The 16,949-nt window shown below is 49.7% G+C and overlaps 1 protein-coding gene across 1 annotated transcript in view; it reads right to left on the reverse strand.

Annotated features, from left to right (window-relative positions):
* LOC147437380 (protein transport protein SEC24 C-like) overlaps positions 1-16,949 on the reverse strand; it is a 146,930-nt gene that overhangs the window by 95,933 nt on the left and 34,048 nt on the right. Inside the window, exons 2-6 of the mRNA XM_086486926.1 lie at positions 12,649-12,879; positions 12,477-12,551; positions 12,299-12,397; positions 12,035-12,146; positions 10,424-10,551 (exon numbers count right to left, since the gene is read on the reverse strand). Of these exons, the coding sequence (XP_086343052.1) occupies positions 10,424-10,551; positions 12,035-12,146; positions 12,299-12,397; positions 12,477-12,551; positions 12,649-12,879 (645 nt within the window). The remainder of the gene's footprint in view (positions 1-10,423; positions 10,552-12,034; positions 12,147-12,298; positions 12,398-12,476; positions 12,552-12,648; positions 12,880-16,949) is intronic.

Below are 16,949 nucleotides of genomic sequence, written 5' to 3' on the forward strand. Positions count from 1 at the left end.
GATACGACACGCGACACGGAGTGGAGGAATTCCACCAGAGAGTATTGGCCCCAACCCTTGGCGCCCCTCTCGGCATTTCTTTATATTGCGTCAACACAGTACAAGCCCGTACTCCAGACTCTGCACCTTCTCCAAGAAGCATGCCAGAGAATGAGCCCTAACCTCATATTTAAAGGCCCTTGGCCTGAAAAGCTGTTATAGTGAAAAGCCTTCAAAACTCAAAAGCTTTTGGTCCAAAAAGCAATGTCAAAAGCTGTCAGCGTAATTTACGGAAATCCGTACAGCCTGCCACGTCATCAACCAGCGCGACACGCGGAAATCCGTACAGCCTACCACGCCATCATGCCAACATAATTTTTGAAAATCTGCCACGTCATCAGCAGCTACGCAATTTTTGGAAACCTGTTGCTGCTTCTGTTTCTTCTAGAGTTTAGGCCCCTCGGCGGGTAGCTCCGTTCTTCAGTAGGTCGACATGTCAACATCTCCCCTTCTTGAAAGAGAGTAATCGTCCGCGATTACAGCATATCTGCAAAACAACTCAAGTTAGCTCAAAAATTTCCGAGGGTCATTCCGAGGGACAATCAGTTTTCTCTTTTTGTTAAGGAGTTAACTTCTCCTTTCGGTTCTTTTGATCAAGTTCTCCTTTCGGCCAAACCGGAACTCTTGATATTCTGGCGTAGTAAAAATTAGCCATCACACCCAGACCGTACTGATCTTCCACGGATGTCTTGATGCACTAAAATTACATACCCAGGCAATCTCATGCAATTAGGAATATTCAGTAGTTGGCACATCACAATGCAACACAAATGCTCACATATGCATGTTACAAGACATAGAAACATAAAGTCGTCGATCAACACTCCTTCCGCATAACCTAACAAGGTCCGGGCCGAGCGATATTCAACGACTCCCTCATCACTCCTCTCGCATAACCTAAAAAGATCCGGGCCGGGAGATATAGAGACCTTTTACAACCAAACGCCCGACGGACTGCAGCCTGCGTCGTTTGGAGGTGCTGAGAGTAACCACTGCTCAGACTTCTTAATACTCCTCCCACATAACCATCCAGGTCCGGGCCGGGAGTCACAACAACAATTATTTTACAAGCATACAACCAAACGCTCCCAACGTATCGGCTTGCGTTGTTCCGAGGTTTTCAAACATACAACGAAACGCTCTCCAGGCATCGGCCTGATCGTTCCGAGGTTCAAACAATACCAAAACAGTATTTCTCACTTCTCCACCCGGGAGTAAAATCACCAATCATTGAAACCAATATCAAACCAGAGTCCAACAATTCAAATCGGCACCAAATCAGGTTCAAAACAGATACCATCCATTTCAAACAAATTCCAAACAAGATCAAACAGAACTCAAACTTAGAAAGCAATCTCGACATCAGTCGAGCTCGAAAAGTCGACTGATTTTCCATCCTGAAACCTGCACCAAAAAATAGGGTTAGCTTTATTTCATAAGGTCGTAGCCGAGCACAGCATGGTCCATCAACTCTTGGACAGACAATGTTTCTTTCGCGGCGATGGTAGTCCCAAGATAGCAATCGCACCAAACTTCCAAAGTTATCAACTCGAGAAGAGACATCTACTGAGAGATGTCGAGAAATTTCAAGATATAATTTGCTAGGGTTTCCATGGCAAGCATTTCAGGATACCCCACTCTGCCAGAAGTTGCACTCCGAAGGAAAATGTAAGAAACCATATAACTTCGGGCAAAAATTTTCTTGAAAACTTGCCAAGTATGGTGCTTGGTAGCTATCAACATCTGCATGGCACTACTTTTGAGAGAAATAGTGACTTGAAACAAATCTTGGATCCTTCTCTTGCAAGTGATCTTAATGGCTTATGCTCTGTAAGACATGAGCGGTGAAGACGAAAGCGCACCCGATGCGCGATGAAGAAAGGGTGGGAGTGGCTAATAAGTCCGGGTTGGAGGGCACAAATACCTCGCATAAAATTCCAATAGCTCTGTCTGCTCTTTTGTAGGACCGGTATGCTTTTTGAAAAGCACACGCCTGATACTCTAATACCATTGTCACAAGACGGGCACTGCGCATCAATAGAAAAGAACAGACTGAACAGACTTTTAGCACTTCATTAACAACTGAACTGAAAGAGAGAGACGACACGCGACATGAAGTGGCAGAATTCCACCCCAGAGAGTATTGGCCCCAAACCTTGGCGCCCCTTTCGGTATTTCTTTATATTGCATCAACACAGTACAAGCTGGTACTCTGGACTCTGCACCTTCTCCAGGAAGCATGCCAGAGAATGAGCCCTAACCTCATATTTAAAGGCCCTTGGCCTGAAAAGCAGTTATAGTGAAAAGCCTTCCAAACTCAAAAGCTTTGGGTCGAAAAAGCAATGCCAAAAGCTGCAAGCGTAATTTACGGAAATCCATATAGCCTGCCACGTCATCAACCAACGCGAAACGCGGAAACTTGTACAACCTGCCACGTCATCATGCCAATGCACTTTTCGAAAATCAACCACGTCATCAGCAGCTACACAATTTTTTGGAAATCTATTGCTACTTTTGTTTCTTCTAGGTTTAGGCCCCTTGGCCGATAGCTCCGTTCTTCAGTAGGTCGACATGCCAGCAGTTTGTTTCTCTCTCTCTCTCTCTCTCTCTCTCTCTCTCTCTCTCTCTCTCATAACAAGTCTTGAGTTCAACTCTCCTCTTGGGATAATTTCCGACCACATTAAAATACTCTTCTTCTCCTCCTCCTACTCATACTCTTCTTCTCCTCCTCCTCCTCCTCCCCCCCCCCCCCCCTCTCTCTCTCTCTCTCTCTCTCTCTCTCTCTCTCTCTCTCTCTCTCTCTCTCTCATAACAAGTCTTGAGTTCAACTCTCCTCCTCGCATAGATCTTTAAGGTCTCTTGGGATAATTTCCGACCACATTAAAATACTCTTCTTCTCCTCCTCCTGCTCATACTCTTCTTCTCCTCCTCCTCCCCCCCCCCCCCCCCCCCCCCCCCCCCCCCCCCCTCTCTCTCTCTCTCTCTCTCTCTCTCTCTCTCTCTCTCTCATAACAAGTCTTGAGTTCAACTCTCCTCCTCGGATAGATCTTTAAGGTCCTCTTGGGATAATTTCCGACCACATTAAAATACTCTTCTTCTCCTCCTCCTGCTCATACTCTTCTTCTCCTCCTCCTCCCCCCCCCTTCTCTCTCTCTCTCTCTCTCTCTCTCTCTCTCTCTCTCTCTCTCTCTCTCTCTCTCTCTCTCTCTCTCTCTCTCTCTCTCTCTCTCTCTCTCTCTCTCTCTCTCTCTCTCTCTCTTTTTTGCCAAAAGAAATGGGGCTTGAGACCCTTTTGTATTAGATAATCAAAGTTACGGGCGTGAAGGCATTACATTTGCCCGTAGGACAACAGAGTAGTACGGATATGATGGTGAAAAAACCCTTGTAATGTTCCACATCGACAACCTTAGGGGAAAAACTACCATTGATACAGAGTTACAAAATATGGGTGATACGACAAAAGCTAGGAGCAGGGGAGTAAAGACCGAAGGAAGTAGAGAGTTGAAGCAAAAGCAAGCCACCCAGACCTCATCAAGGAGACCGAAAACTTCAACCAAGAATCTCCAAAAGCCAACTGGTCTCCAAGGCCGTATGCAACAGCCCATCCAAGTAGAATAAGCACCACCACTGCCAGGACTTCGTATCAAAACTCTGGAGAGAGACAGCCTCACATGTCACGTGCGCACATCACTTGTGCTACGTGGACATGTTCTACCACAGTCTAGCATGATCCAGTACCCTCTCTTGCACAGTAGAATATTTTACCGTGTAGACGTTTGTCCCGCGTGAACGACCTCTTTTTTTTTCCGAGAAAAAGATCCTTCTATAAGTTAATGAAAACTGCCCATAGGGCTACATCCACCTCTGCAAGAGAGGGCTACGACAAGCATGATGGGGAGACTCTCCCAATGAAAAAACAGCATATATACAATGGGGCTAAATCAAGAGATGGGAGGAGGGAAGAGCCACACAGGTGGACAGTAGTGCCATCTGAGCACCCCCTAGACCATGGTGTAGAAAGGCCCAGGGCGCCAGAGTTGAAGGAAAGCCTCGCGGCGCTCCCGCATGCGGTCGGAGCTGCCCTGTAGTCCCTCAAGCTGTCCTCTGAGAGTATGGATCAGCTCTAGCCAAAAGTCACGAACAGTCTCTGCTGGTGGCACAGGGCGAGCCTCAAAGATGCGGAAACAACGAGCCCGCCAGATGAACCAGAGAGCTAGGCCGCTGATGAGCTCCCAGCACTCCTCTCTCTCACTGCACCACTCCTGTGGAGTAAGGTCTGTAGCAGGCTGGAGTGTAGGTCGCCCCCCCTGTATCACTATCATCCTGCTGGTGGAAGATAGCTCAAACTGTAGTGTCGGGCCCGTGAGGGTGGACCAAGCCGCTGCCCCCCAAGTGTACTGTCGAGCCGTGGAGAGGGCAGGCATCAGCCGAAGAACTCGTAGCCACACCTGCTGAGCCGAGGGACAGTCCCAAAGACAGTGTCGTTGACTCTCCACCAACTGATCACAGGCTGTACATGCGGCCGAGAGACCACTATGCACAAGCCATCTCCCTACTGCTGTGGCTCTATGTGCAACCAACCACTGGAACAAAGTGACGCGCCTCGGCTGTCTGGAGTCCCACAGCCTCTGTCAAAAAGCTGCTAAGAACTCAACTGTGAGACCCTCCTCCTGCCAATGCCGTGCTGCAGCGGGGCGGGCCTCCCTCTGCGCTGCAAGTATATGACGTCCAAGCCGAACAGTGTACTGAAAGAAAGGGACTCCTGGGCGGTCTACAGAAGAGAAGGGGTCCCTCCATAGCCACTCACCAGGATCCCACTGTACTCGTGTCAATGGACAGCACTCCCAAGCCCATAGCCTCCAGTGTCCTGTCTCGAGAGCTGCTGGGTCAGGGTCTATGACGCAAGTCCTCCCACACATGTCCACAACTCGGATCCTCTCGAAACAGCACTCTGCTACCTGCAGGGCCTCTACTGTAACTCGCTGTAATCGTCCCCCACCCTGAAGCTCAAAGAACAGGGCTGTGACAGTCTCTGAACAAGCCATGACTGAGATGAGAACCTCCAATCGTGTGAAGGCTCCCATCCATCAGGGTGCTACTGGCTCGAGAGGCGTGAGCCACTCAGCTGGAACTGACTCTGAGATGTCCTGACACATGCTCTGAACCCCTCTCATGCCCTGTAGCTGGACACCCTGCACCTCCTCTGACAAACCTGTGAACTCTAGCCAGTCACCTAGAGAGCGCGCTGGACCTGCTGCCATGGGACCCCAAGAAACATGAGGCCTACTCCCAACCAAGTGGCCTCACTGAGTGCTAACCATGGGGTTCCAGACGAGGGGCTGTCGTAGGCGCTCCTTCGTGCATGTCGGCTGTCTCTGCTCTAGGCCACGCCGTAAGAGCTCCCAAGAGCGAAGCAAACTCACAGCCAATCGGTCCTCCAGTCCCCTGCTCAAACCAACTCGGCGCAACTCTGTAAAGATCCATCTGGTAGAAGGTTGCCAAGGGCCTCCTGACTGAGGCACCCTGGCACGAAGCCTCTGCAGCAAGAACTCTTTCCAGGGCTCCTCGCCTGGAAGAAGTCCTCTGATGACGAACTTCCCAAGAAGGGCTCTGCTCTGCTGTGCTGGATCAATGATCCCAAGCCCTCCCTAAGAACAAGGGAGTGTGATGACCGACCAAGCCACCTTGGCTCGGGCAACCTGAGTGTCGCGACCTGACCAAAGGAAGTTCCTGATCAGCCTCTCTACCTGGCTGATACAAGAACTCGAGAAGATCCAACAAGAAGTGATGTACCACATAGTTGCCAACAACATGGGGAGCGAGAGAGAACAGATGTTGCCGCAGCAGTAAGACGGGCTATCTTCGAGGTTGGCTTGGATGGGGAGTAATCCGCATCCAAGCGTCCTCTAGATAGGCGAGACTGTAGTGAGTGCCTAGCCCAAGCCCAAGTAGAGCGAGCCGTGCGTAAAGCAACCTCCTCTGTCTAGGAGTCCTCATGAATGTATACATAGCAAGGCAAACACTGTGTATCAGCAAAAAAGTACACCACAATGTGCCTACATCCTGTTGAGTCTGGGGGTGTCACCGCAAACTTGGCCAGTGGCCACAAAGTCGGGAGCAAATCTGTAACTCCAAGTTCTCCCATGTGGTGAGAGAACTCGAGAACCTGTGTATGCAACCATCCCACCACTGAGTCGAGGGACCACTCTGTCTCAGTCCTACCACAGAGGGGAAAGGAGAAACCAACTGCTGAGTCCAAGGCCTCTGTCCCCCTAGCGGCGAGGAACAGAGCGTGGACCCTGAAGCAGGCTGCCTCGGGGTCTACTGCAAAATCGCCGAGAAAGCGAGTGAATCCGTAATCGAAGAAGTCCCAGCGGCGTCGGAGGTCAATGCTCGTCAGACCACGAGGGATAGCTGCAAGGGAAGATGTCTGAATCTGGAAAGGGGGCCGCAAGAAGGGCTGACCCTCTCTCGCTAGGCGACTCGTGGCAAAAGCGCTTCCAAGAGATCTCCTAGCCGCCGGCGAGGGACCACTCTCCTGAGTTGACTGTGGTACTGAAGCAGGAGGATGGGGAGAAGGAGCTGGGGGGGGGGGCGGAGGAGAAGAGAAGCGGGGCGGGGCGACAGAGACAGGGGGGCGAGGTGAGGAGTGGGCGGGGGAGGGGATGAGGAGGAAGAGGGGAAATCTGAAGGTGGGGGGACTGGCGAGGGTGAAGCGGAAGAGGAGGCTGGCGTAGGGGGCTCCTCCTGCTCAAGAGGACCAAAGCGGTTCCCCGTGGGAACCCACTGCTGCTGAGTAGGCATCTGAGGGCCACTCTGAGTGCCAGGCTGTCATTGTGGCCCCGGGCGTTGACGGCCACGGGCCTGCTGCCACCCCTCCTCCGCTGGAGCCCCAGGCTCGGAGGGTGGCTCAGAATCTGTGCGATGTCGCTGGCTGAGGCTGAGGTGCAAGTCGTGGCCTCCTCCGTGGAAAGGCCTTCGCTAGGTGGGCCATCTGTCTGCAAATGAAGCACTGGTTCGGGAGACCCGAATACTCCACACTCTGCCTAAACCAACCCCCACTCACCCGAGGTAGAAGGATGACCTTCGGGAGCATGTGGGTACCTCTGACCAAAACTCGAACTGAAGGGATGCCGGCCGCCTTGGCAGCTACTGATGCTGCCGTACGAGGTGTCTCCAGAACAGTCCCGATGGCGGAGCCAATCCTGGAGAGCAGTGGAAGGTACTCCCTCCGTAAACCCGGAAAGCAGACTGAGATGGGGATGTCTGCCTCCTCGACTAGCACATCCGAAGTCGGGTCAAAACCGTGTCGCCACTGTCGAAAGTGGGCGCGTGATGCTCAGATAGCCAGTGGACTCATAGCTATGACCTTGGAGGCCATCTCGGAAGTCTCGAACTCGATCTAGTAGTACCCCCGTCCGAGGATCTGGACATCCAAAATCTTGCCCACCTCTGCAAGAAGGCGGGACTGGAGAAGGTCTCGCAGCTCTCCTCTGCTAGGACGGGTGCCGAGAACCTTGCAGATGACAGAAGTCGCCTGCAAGCGCTCTACCCCTACAGCAAGGCTCGCTTGCTCTGTCGGCGAAAGAGCAAGTCGAATGGTGGGCTCAGCGGGGTCGGGGCGAGGGGGATTCAGGCGAGTCCCTCTGTGGCGGAGCTGGAGCCTCCATCTGTGTCTACTGCTGAGTCGAAGAAGCGGAGGGAGAAGAACAATCTGCAGCCGAGAACGCCGAACACTTGTCTGAAGAAAAGGTGTTGCAGAGCCAGGCGCAAAAAACCCTTCGGAGATAATGCGGACAAAAAAGGGGGGGGATGGAGGGAAGGAAAAAGGAGGCGAGAACGGGTACAGAAGGCTGCGGGGGGGGGGGGGGGGGGGGGGGGGGGGGGGGGGGGGGGGGGGGGGGGGGGGGGGGGGGGGGGGAGAGAAAACAGCCAAGGAGTGGGGGGGGCAGCGGGAGGGCTAGGGGGGGAGGGCGGCGGGCAGCAGGGGGTGGCGGGCTGGGCAGGGTGGGGGAAACAGCGCGAAGGCAGGAGGGAGGGCGGCGGGCAGCAGGGGGTGGCGGGCTGGGCAGGGTGGGGGAAACAGCGCGAAGGCAGGAGGGAGGGGATGCAGCGCGAGGGCGAGGAGAGGGGGGGGGCGGCAAAGCGGGGGTGGCTGAGGGCAGCGTGAGGGTTAGAAGGAGAAGGGGGGTGAGGGGGAGCGATGGCGCAAGGGGGGGGGGGGGAGCGTGCAGCAGCAGCGAGTCCCTTCGCATGAACGACCTCTTAGTTTGGTCACTTAATTAATAAGTGACACTTGGGGGCAATTTAATGGAATTGTGGAGTCTTCTTGTAGCTTGCTCAACCCAGCCAGTTCAACCTATATAAGGAGCATGGCCAGCGCACGGGAAAGTGGTGGTGCACTAGACCGTGCAGCAAGACAGCCAGCAGCCCAGCGTTTTCTCAGAAGGCCAGACCAGCATTTTCAGCTTGCAGGACCAGCGTTTTCAGCCCAAGACAGCAGCATTTTCAGCTTGGGGCGTCTGCAGATTCCAGCCCTAGCCTCGTTGTGGTTGCAGACCCCTAACCATCGACCTCGCTAGCAGTTCAGCATTCAACCGTAGACATGTCGTCATCGTCATCGACTTCGACATAGAACCAGTAGTACACAGCATTAGTACCCATTAGCATCAACATCTGAGCATTCAGTCTTTGTATGAGCATTTGTGCAAGAATAAAGAAAGTACTTGCTCTGGCAACGGAGCAAGCGGGCCCTTGAGGGTTGGGACCCGACATCCCTGTGTCGTCTCTTTTCTCTCTCTTGTCTCTCTCTTTCTTTCAGCTCGGTTCAGTTCTTTCAAGTGAAGTAAAGTGTCCCTTGTGTTTGTGCAGAGTACTAGATCCAAGCTAAATCCATAAACACTTCCGCTGCACCTAACATCACACTGACAAGATCAGCAGGGCTATGACCTTCTGCATCTGCATAAGCTAAACCCTTGGAAGAAACAAATTGAAGAAGAGGCTAAACGTGCAACCAAACAACCCTCCATGATCACCACAAACCCTAGCCACGTGATCTTATGAGCAAAAACAGGAGAATTAAACAGAAAAACATGCGAACGTGCAACAGGCAATCATCCACACACACACACACGCACACCACCCGCAAACAGACATGCAGCCACATGCAAAGAAACATGCAAGCATGCAGGCAAAACACCACACACACACACACACAAAAAGAAAAAAAGCACATGAATGAGTAACAGGCAGCAAGCCAACAAGAAAGCGAACGAAGGAAAAAACGTGAGTGAAGAAAGAAGGCAGCAAGCAGAAAACGGCACACGCCAGAGCGCAACAAAGAAGGAGGCTAGCCTAGTTGAGGAGCCAATGCATCCAAGTAGAAAACTGTCTCACTATGTCTGGTCTCAGATGTTAAGTCCTCTTTTAGTTCATGTATTTGATGTGTTGTAAAATTGCTCCGGTTATATTAAAAGACTGTTCTAGTCGGTCTTCAGTGTCGGCATGTGGTGCCTTTTGGTCACAGCAGCTGGCAGAGGTAAGTGACAGTAGCTCACGGTATGCAGAGGAGACACAATGGTTCAGCACACATGGTCCTGATATAGTTCAGCTCCCACCATTTCCGTACAACCCAGATTCACCATTTATACATTTCTCACATAGTGAGAGGGCCCAGATCCTCATATAAGATCTCTGGCAACTATACGCTCGAGAGACATGGATTACACCTAGATAGTGTTCCATCAAAGCTGCTGTATTAGTACGTCATTTATACATTTCTCACATAGTGAGAGGGCCCGGATCCTCATACAAGATCTCTGGCAACTATACATTAGAGAGACATAGATTACACCTAGATAGCGTTCCATCAAAGCTATTGTATTAGTATGTCATGACTATTCTAGACGATGGCTTCATCTAGCGGCAACGAAACATGGATACATATATGCCACATAGTGCTAGAGTGGCGATTGGACACCTCAGGGCCAGGAACTCTCTCAAGAGTTTGGTGCTCCTTCCAAGAGGAGAAGGAATTGCTGATTCCGCATACTGTGTGCACAATTCCTATTTGAAGAAGCAGTACTTGACTACACCCAGTCAGCAGAACTCAATTTAGTGAAGGAAAACCTAACCGGGGGCCCTGACACTGGACACTAGCCTCTCATGCAGGAACATCCTGTTCCACCATCCTTCTCTTCTCTATCTTGACTTTTATTTCAATTCAGTTTTTTGTTGGTTCTATATTGACTCTCAAGTGTTGCAAATTATGATACTTCACAGGATATTCTTTGCCTACTCAAAGTAGCTACATTCAGAAGAGGTAGGGGAAACTTGCTACATGGAACCCAAGCATACTAGATAGACCATATGCTTGACATCTTACCAAAAAGTCTTTTGTAGCCACAAACTCGACTGTGCCCCGAGAAAGTTCTGGCCTGCTATCAACATCACGCCTTCTGTTATCTGGTCCTAAATTACAATGATAGTCACGGGGCGTGTCATTTGTCTGACCTGCAAATCATGTAACAATCATAAGCGCAACACCTAAAATTTCTATACTATCAGCTTACAGTAAAAACAGAATATGACAGTCAATTTGTCAAACTACACCTTTTGGCATTATTAACTTCATAGCGTTACTTCAACACAATGGCACCACCAAAGAAACACATGTCAATAATTTGGATAAACCACTATACAGGAAAGTGGAAAGTATAGACATATAATATCATCCACAAGACAATAAACCATAAGATCTAAAAGCCCAAACTCAACCTTAATGGAGCGTGCAAAATAGAGACTCGTAGTAGACAGTAAACCATCAGCTTCATTATGCACTAGAGACAAAGGCATCCCCATTAACGTCATGAGTGCGCAATAGAGGGTGTAGACCAAAGTATCAACATATGCTCCAGACATAACACTCATACCACACACACATGAATGAGCATATATCAACATAAAGGTCTGTGTGCCTCAACATCCCTAGCAGAGTTGCCATGCATGCAGAACTAAGCATCCATGCAAGCTCCCCCAAACACACACACACTCCCAGATGAGATATATTAACACAGGTCTGTGTATACAGTTTTTGCCATTGCTCCAGAGATGCAAGGCAGCCTCAACCAAAATGAAGCCTAGGACCAAACAAACGTACTAATTAGAAAGACTTAATGCAAGACAAAATCTGCATGTCCATAAGTCAAATTAGATGTATACCTAGATGAATCCTGCAAAGCCAAATTCAACCAAGTCATTCAGGAGTTAATATAACCATCAGTTCCATCATGCATATTGACCAAGGGTGGGCAAATAATAGGTATCAATCGCTGCACCAACATACACATACATGAGCATACATTAATGACAATACAAAGGTCTGTGAACTGATTTCCTGTCATGGTTCCGGAGGTGCAATACAGACTCTGCCATATTGAAGCATAGCACCAAACAAGTGTCTTAAGTATGGAGAAAACCAGCACAGGCAATCGCACCACTAAAAAGAGAAAGAAATAAATCCATAAACTTATCGCACCATGAAATATTTTTTATGAGACACTTGACGCCACAAAAGAAGCCAAAATTTCCACCAGCTTTAATTTAATTAATCTTTCTTTAATAAAATCTAATGTCTTTTCTTTTTCTGTCAAATGCAAGGAGCCAATTGACAAACGTAAAAGCCAAGAGCCATTTTACTAATTTCAATATACATGGCAGGGGTTTTTGCAATAGCCCACATGTAGTATGCTAGAATTTACTAAGATAGATCTGAACAACAAGAGCGGCAAGCAGTGCAATGACCACACTAACAAATGTCAACCTAAGCATGAACAAAAAACAGGGGTCCACGAATACCAAGTGTGGTGTCCTATTCATTCTAGGAAGGACTCTGTCACACAGCTGCAAATGTGACCAGTAATCCCCATGTAAGAGAGCTGTATCAAACACGCATACCTCCTATGGCAACTACAACAAAAGCGAGTCATTAACGCACCGCAAAAGTTGCATTTGAAGCGGCGCCCCTGGTCAATAAACCTCATAAAAGGGTTTATATACGCCTTGCACCTGATACACCTGACAGGACCATTTTCACCAAAGTCTACCACCTGCAACCCAGTACATTCTCCAGTTATTAAAACCATGATTCCATAATCAGAAAAGAGCCACCTAGGCCACAGAAAATGTGCAACAAAGTTGGACTGCATCTTCAAAAAGCAGAAAGTATATTGTAAGATCAAAAAGACAACAAAATCTTTACGTGTATGGGCTCCTCCATGGGATGAGGCAGCGCCAAAGGTTGCACCATGAGCGCCAAAGGCATTCCAGAGTTTGCCAACAAGTCTCCTGAACAAGGAATCTAAAAATGTGGTAGTGTTGGAAGCTGCAGCTTGCGAACAACATTGAAATGTTCCAAAGTCTACCAAATTCTAAAGTACCTGATTGAGGGTACACCTCATGTACCGCGGGCTGCAGTTCCCCATATCCCTCACAATAAAAGTACTTGTTGCAGACTTCACAAAGAAAAGATGTACAGGAGAGTAAGAGGCTGGAAGAGATCTTTCAATTTGAACACATATCCACATGTATGATAGCCACATAGCAATATACCGGAGGTTGAGCAGCCTGATTGTTTATTCTTGTCTCAAAAGTGCTCACAGCAGAGCTAGTTTGAGGCCGAGGGATCTGAGTAGGATCGATTCTGGACGATCCTCCTGCTGATGTAGCTGCAGGAGAGCCTGGCTGGGAAAGGCCTTGTGCCAGATACTGGCTCATAGGTGGATGTTGCACAGGTGCTCCTCCTTGAACTGGCATACCAGGTATAGTTTGAGGCCTCATTACCTGCAGACCAGTAAAAAAATAGGACGCGTATCAAACGACTGCCTGAACTAGATTACAACGCTCAAACAACTTAATGCTCAGATAAAAGTGCAGGTAATAGTTGTTTGTTATCATTACTATGCTCATTTGCAAAGTGCATACAAAAATCCTTTTGTCCCAGCAACAAAGACAGACTAATCTGCAGTAGAGATGCCTATAGCCTTCGTGTCACATGTGATTACTATATGAGAAGTCAAGCAAATACTTCTATAACTTTATAAGGCCAAGATAATTTGAGACAAACATAGAAAGATGGCACAAAAAAATACAGAAACTTTAGACGAAAACGTAATCATACACATAAACGTAAGACACTATTACTGATTTTCATAAGAACAATACCAAAGCAAAACTACAGATACACTCAGATTGCATAAACCCACAGGAAATGAAGATCCCCACCCCAAACTAAATCACTCCATCCTTCAAAAGTAATCCCATTACCCTGGTGTCCGTACTTCCATAGGCCTAATGACTTTTGACTGCAATAATACAGCAAGATCCATAGAGCTTACTACCATTGTGACTTCATGGGCTTCTACATGAAGAAGTCCCACAGGAAAACTCAGGTAGAAACGGGTGTTAGCATAATGCCACAGTCTGGTGCTGGAACTCATCGCAATATAGATAGGCCTTTAGTTAGTCCTCTCTCTCTCTCTCTCTCTCTCTCTCTCTCTCCTCTCCCTCCTCTCTCTCTCTCTCTCACTCTCTCTCCTCTCTCTCTCACTCTCTCTCTCTCTCTCTGCCGCGCCCCCGCACCCTCTCTCTCTCGCGCGCTATCCCACCCCTGCCCCCCCCTGCCGCTCCGCCCCCCCCCCTCTCCCCTCCCCCCCGTCTCCTCTCGCGCTCCCTGCTGCCCCCGCACCCTCTCACCTCTCTCTCTCCTCGCGCTCCCCCCTGCTGCCTATCGCGCGCACCACCCCCTGCTGTCTATCTCCCCCCTCCCCCCTCCCCCCCCCCCCCCCCCCCCCCCCCCCCCCCCCCCCTCCTTCCTTAAATTTTTCGAACTTTCAACCCCCTCACCTCACCTAGCGCCCTCCCCCCCCCGCTGCTTCTCCTCTCTCTCTCTCTCTCTCTCATCTCTCTCTCTCTCTCTATCAACCCTTTACTTTTTTTTTTTTTTTTTTTTTTTTTCCAGCTATTCCCCCCCCTCCCCCCCCCTGTCTATCGCGAAGCCCCCCCCCCCCCCCCCCCCCCCGCCCCCGTTCCCCCCACTCTATCTACCATACTTAGTCCCAACCCCCCCCCCCCCCCTATCTCTCTCTCGTAACTAACGTTTTCACCCCCGGGCCGTACCGCCTCCGCTCTACCACTCGTCGGGACCGCTACTAGTGTGGGTGCATACGTGCATCTAACCCCCCCCCCCCCCTTGCGGACAGCGTTCAAGCATGAGGAAGACAGACAATAAAGCCGACCCCCTAGAAGATGCCATTCGAAAATGCAAAGAGGAAATGACGGAGACCATCACCAAGTTGAACCACAATCTCTGGGGCACAATAAACATTCTCGAAGGACGTGTGCTAATCCAAGAGAGCAAGATAAGCACGCTGGAAGACCGAGTGACAACCCAAGAGGAAGAGATCGCGTCACTCAAGAAAGAACTCGCCGAAGCCCGATCAAGAAACACACTGGAAGAGGGCGAATCGCAACCCTCAGTAATTGAAGAAATCAACACGATCAAGGAACAAGTACGGGCCATCAAAGAGGGAGAAGAACAGCACAAAGAAATGACGACTTCTTGGGTGGATGTTCTTACCAAAACCCAACAGAAGGCGGACGAAGCCGAGAAATGGATCAAGGTGGCCAAGAAAGGGAAAGACAAGGAGATAACGCCCACATCCACACCCAACAACATCATTAACCAGACACTAGAGGAGGAGCAGAGGAGAAGAGTGCGCGCTTTACATGTGAGAATTTGCGGTCTTAAAGACAAAGGCAATGTGGACGAAGAGGTAAAAGAACTCAAAGCCCTGATGGGGATTCATGAGCCGACACACACAAGGGCGTGGAGAGTGGGCAACATAAAGAAAAATGGAGGCAGTGGAGAAACCTCAAAAGAAAGAGCACTCATCCTCCGTTTTCCCTCTATGGAAGCAAAGAAGTCTTTCTTGAAGAAAAGACCAACTCTTAAGGAGACTGGCATCTTTCTCGAGGACGATCTCACCCTCTCACAGATCGCTCATATGCAGGAAGTAATGCCGGAGATTAGAGCGGCAAGGGGGAAAGGCAAGATCGCTTTCTACCGAGACGGAAAAGTAGTAATACTGGAGCGACGCTCCACATGACGGTGTGAGACTTATGGGACCACACTCAAAGTAGCTGCCTGGAATTGCAATGGATCTATGCGTCTTGATGTGGGTGCTTTTGAGGATAGCTTTACTGGAAGAGACATTATTTTCTACTCTGAGACACACCAGGCCCCGGGGCAATCCATGCCTCACATCACTGATATAGGTGGGAGAACACCTACAGACAGAAGACACGCTCAGAGCACAGAGGGCGGGCTCGAGAGGAGTGGCAGTGTTATTTAGAGAGGATCTGCAGCCACTGATACATATAGCCCGCAGGGACGAGCAGGCCAGTACACGTGGGTGAGACTGAAAGCAGAGACACAGCATACCTCTATCTAGCTATTTGTTACTTTCCCCCGAGCACATCAGTTTATGCACCACCTAAGGGACAATCCCCTTTCTCTATTTTAGATGACGACATATGGGAGTTCTCTAGAGACGGTGACATTATCATCCTCTGGGACTTCAATGCTAGGATTGCCCATCACCAGGCAGTGTTTTATGATACTTCAGAGGAGATGCTAAGAGAGATAGATGTGGCAGATACTAGCCTTTCGAGACTATCACACGATAAGGAATATACTGAGTATGGGCGACACCTGATAGACATGGGCACTGCACATGGATTGGCCATCTTGAACGGCCTACAAAGATTTCCTGCTGCGGGAAGTTTTACATGCTTCCCACACAGACATAGAGCCAGCACGGTGCACTATGTCATGGCACAACCGAATCTCATCTCTAGTATCCAGGATATCACAGTTGGGCCCAGACCGGCCGGGGTGGCAGTGGATCATGCTCTGGTGTCAATGGCCATCTCTTTCCAATTCAGTGTAGCACACAGGCCACGAGTAGCAGCCCCTACTCGCTACACAGTCACAAGGGAGACAGACTCTGTATACATGGACAGAATCTATAGACGCCTATGCACTGAGGACCCGGGACGACCTCTGGAGGAGCTAACTACTATACTGACATAGACATTACATGAGGCAGGCAGCAGAACATGCCCACACACCCAACCTCTATATCAGCTATTCATGAGTCAAGACTCGCGTGAGGCGTGGCAGCTCTTTCATGAGCAATCCCCCCCCCCCTTGCTATTTCCTCCATAGAGACCTGGGGTCTGTACCCATCATCTTTGTACACAGCACCTGAACAGCCAACCCGCCCAACCCATGCCCACATACATGTGTCTTTTTCACCATTGAGATGGTGAAGAAAGCTATTGACAGGATGAAGACTGGGAGAGCATATGATCATGAGGGCCTAGTAGCTGAGCATTTCATACATGCCAAAGACCTACTAGCAGAGCTTCTACCAGTTATGTTTAACCGTGCCATGTGTGAGGGCCTACCAGACACCTCGAGTCTATCTACGATAGTACCTATCTTCAAATCAAGAGACCCCATGGAGCCTGGGAATTATCGCACTATTATGATTCGGCACACAGTAGCACGTTTGTATGCATCCATTCTTGAGCAACAGCTGAGTAGATGGGCAGAGAGGAAAGAAATGCGTGCAACTGGGCAGGCAGGATTCAAAAGAGGCTTCTCTACTCTTGACCATATCCTAACACTCAGGGCCATCATCGAGGAAGGCAGATCTCATGGGAGACGGATCTATTGTAGCTTTCTGGACTTCCGCAAAGCTTTCGACACGGTACCCAGAGCTAGACTGATGCGCAGATTACAGGAAATGGGAGTACCCACAGAGCTCATTTGGGGGATCATGGCATTA

The sequence above is a fragment of the Adiantum capillus-veneris genome, chromosome 17 (assembly GCF_014529385.1).
Source record: "Adiantum capillus-veneris isolate H3 chromosome 17, ASM1452938v2, whole genome shotgun sequence".
NCBI lineage: Eukaryota > Viridiplantae > Streptophyta > Polypodiopsida > Polypodiales > Pteridaceae > Adiantum > Adiantum capillus-veneris.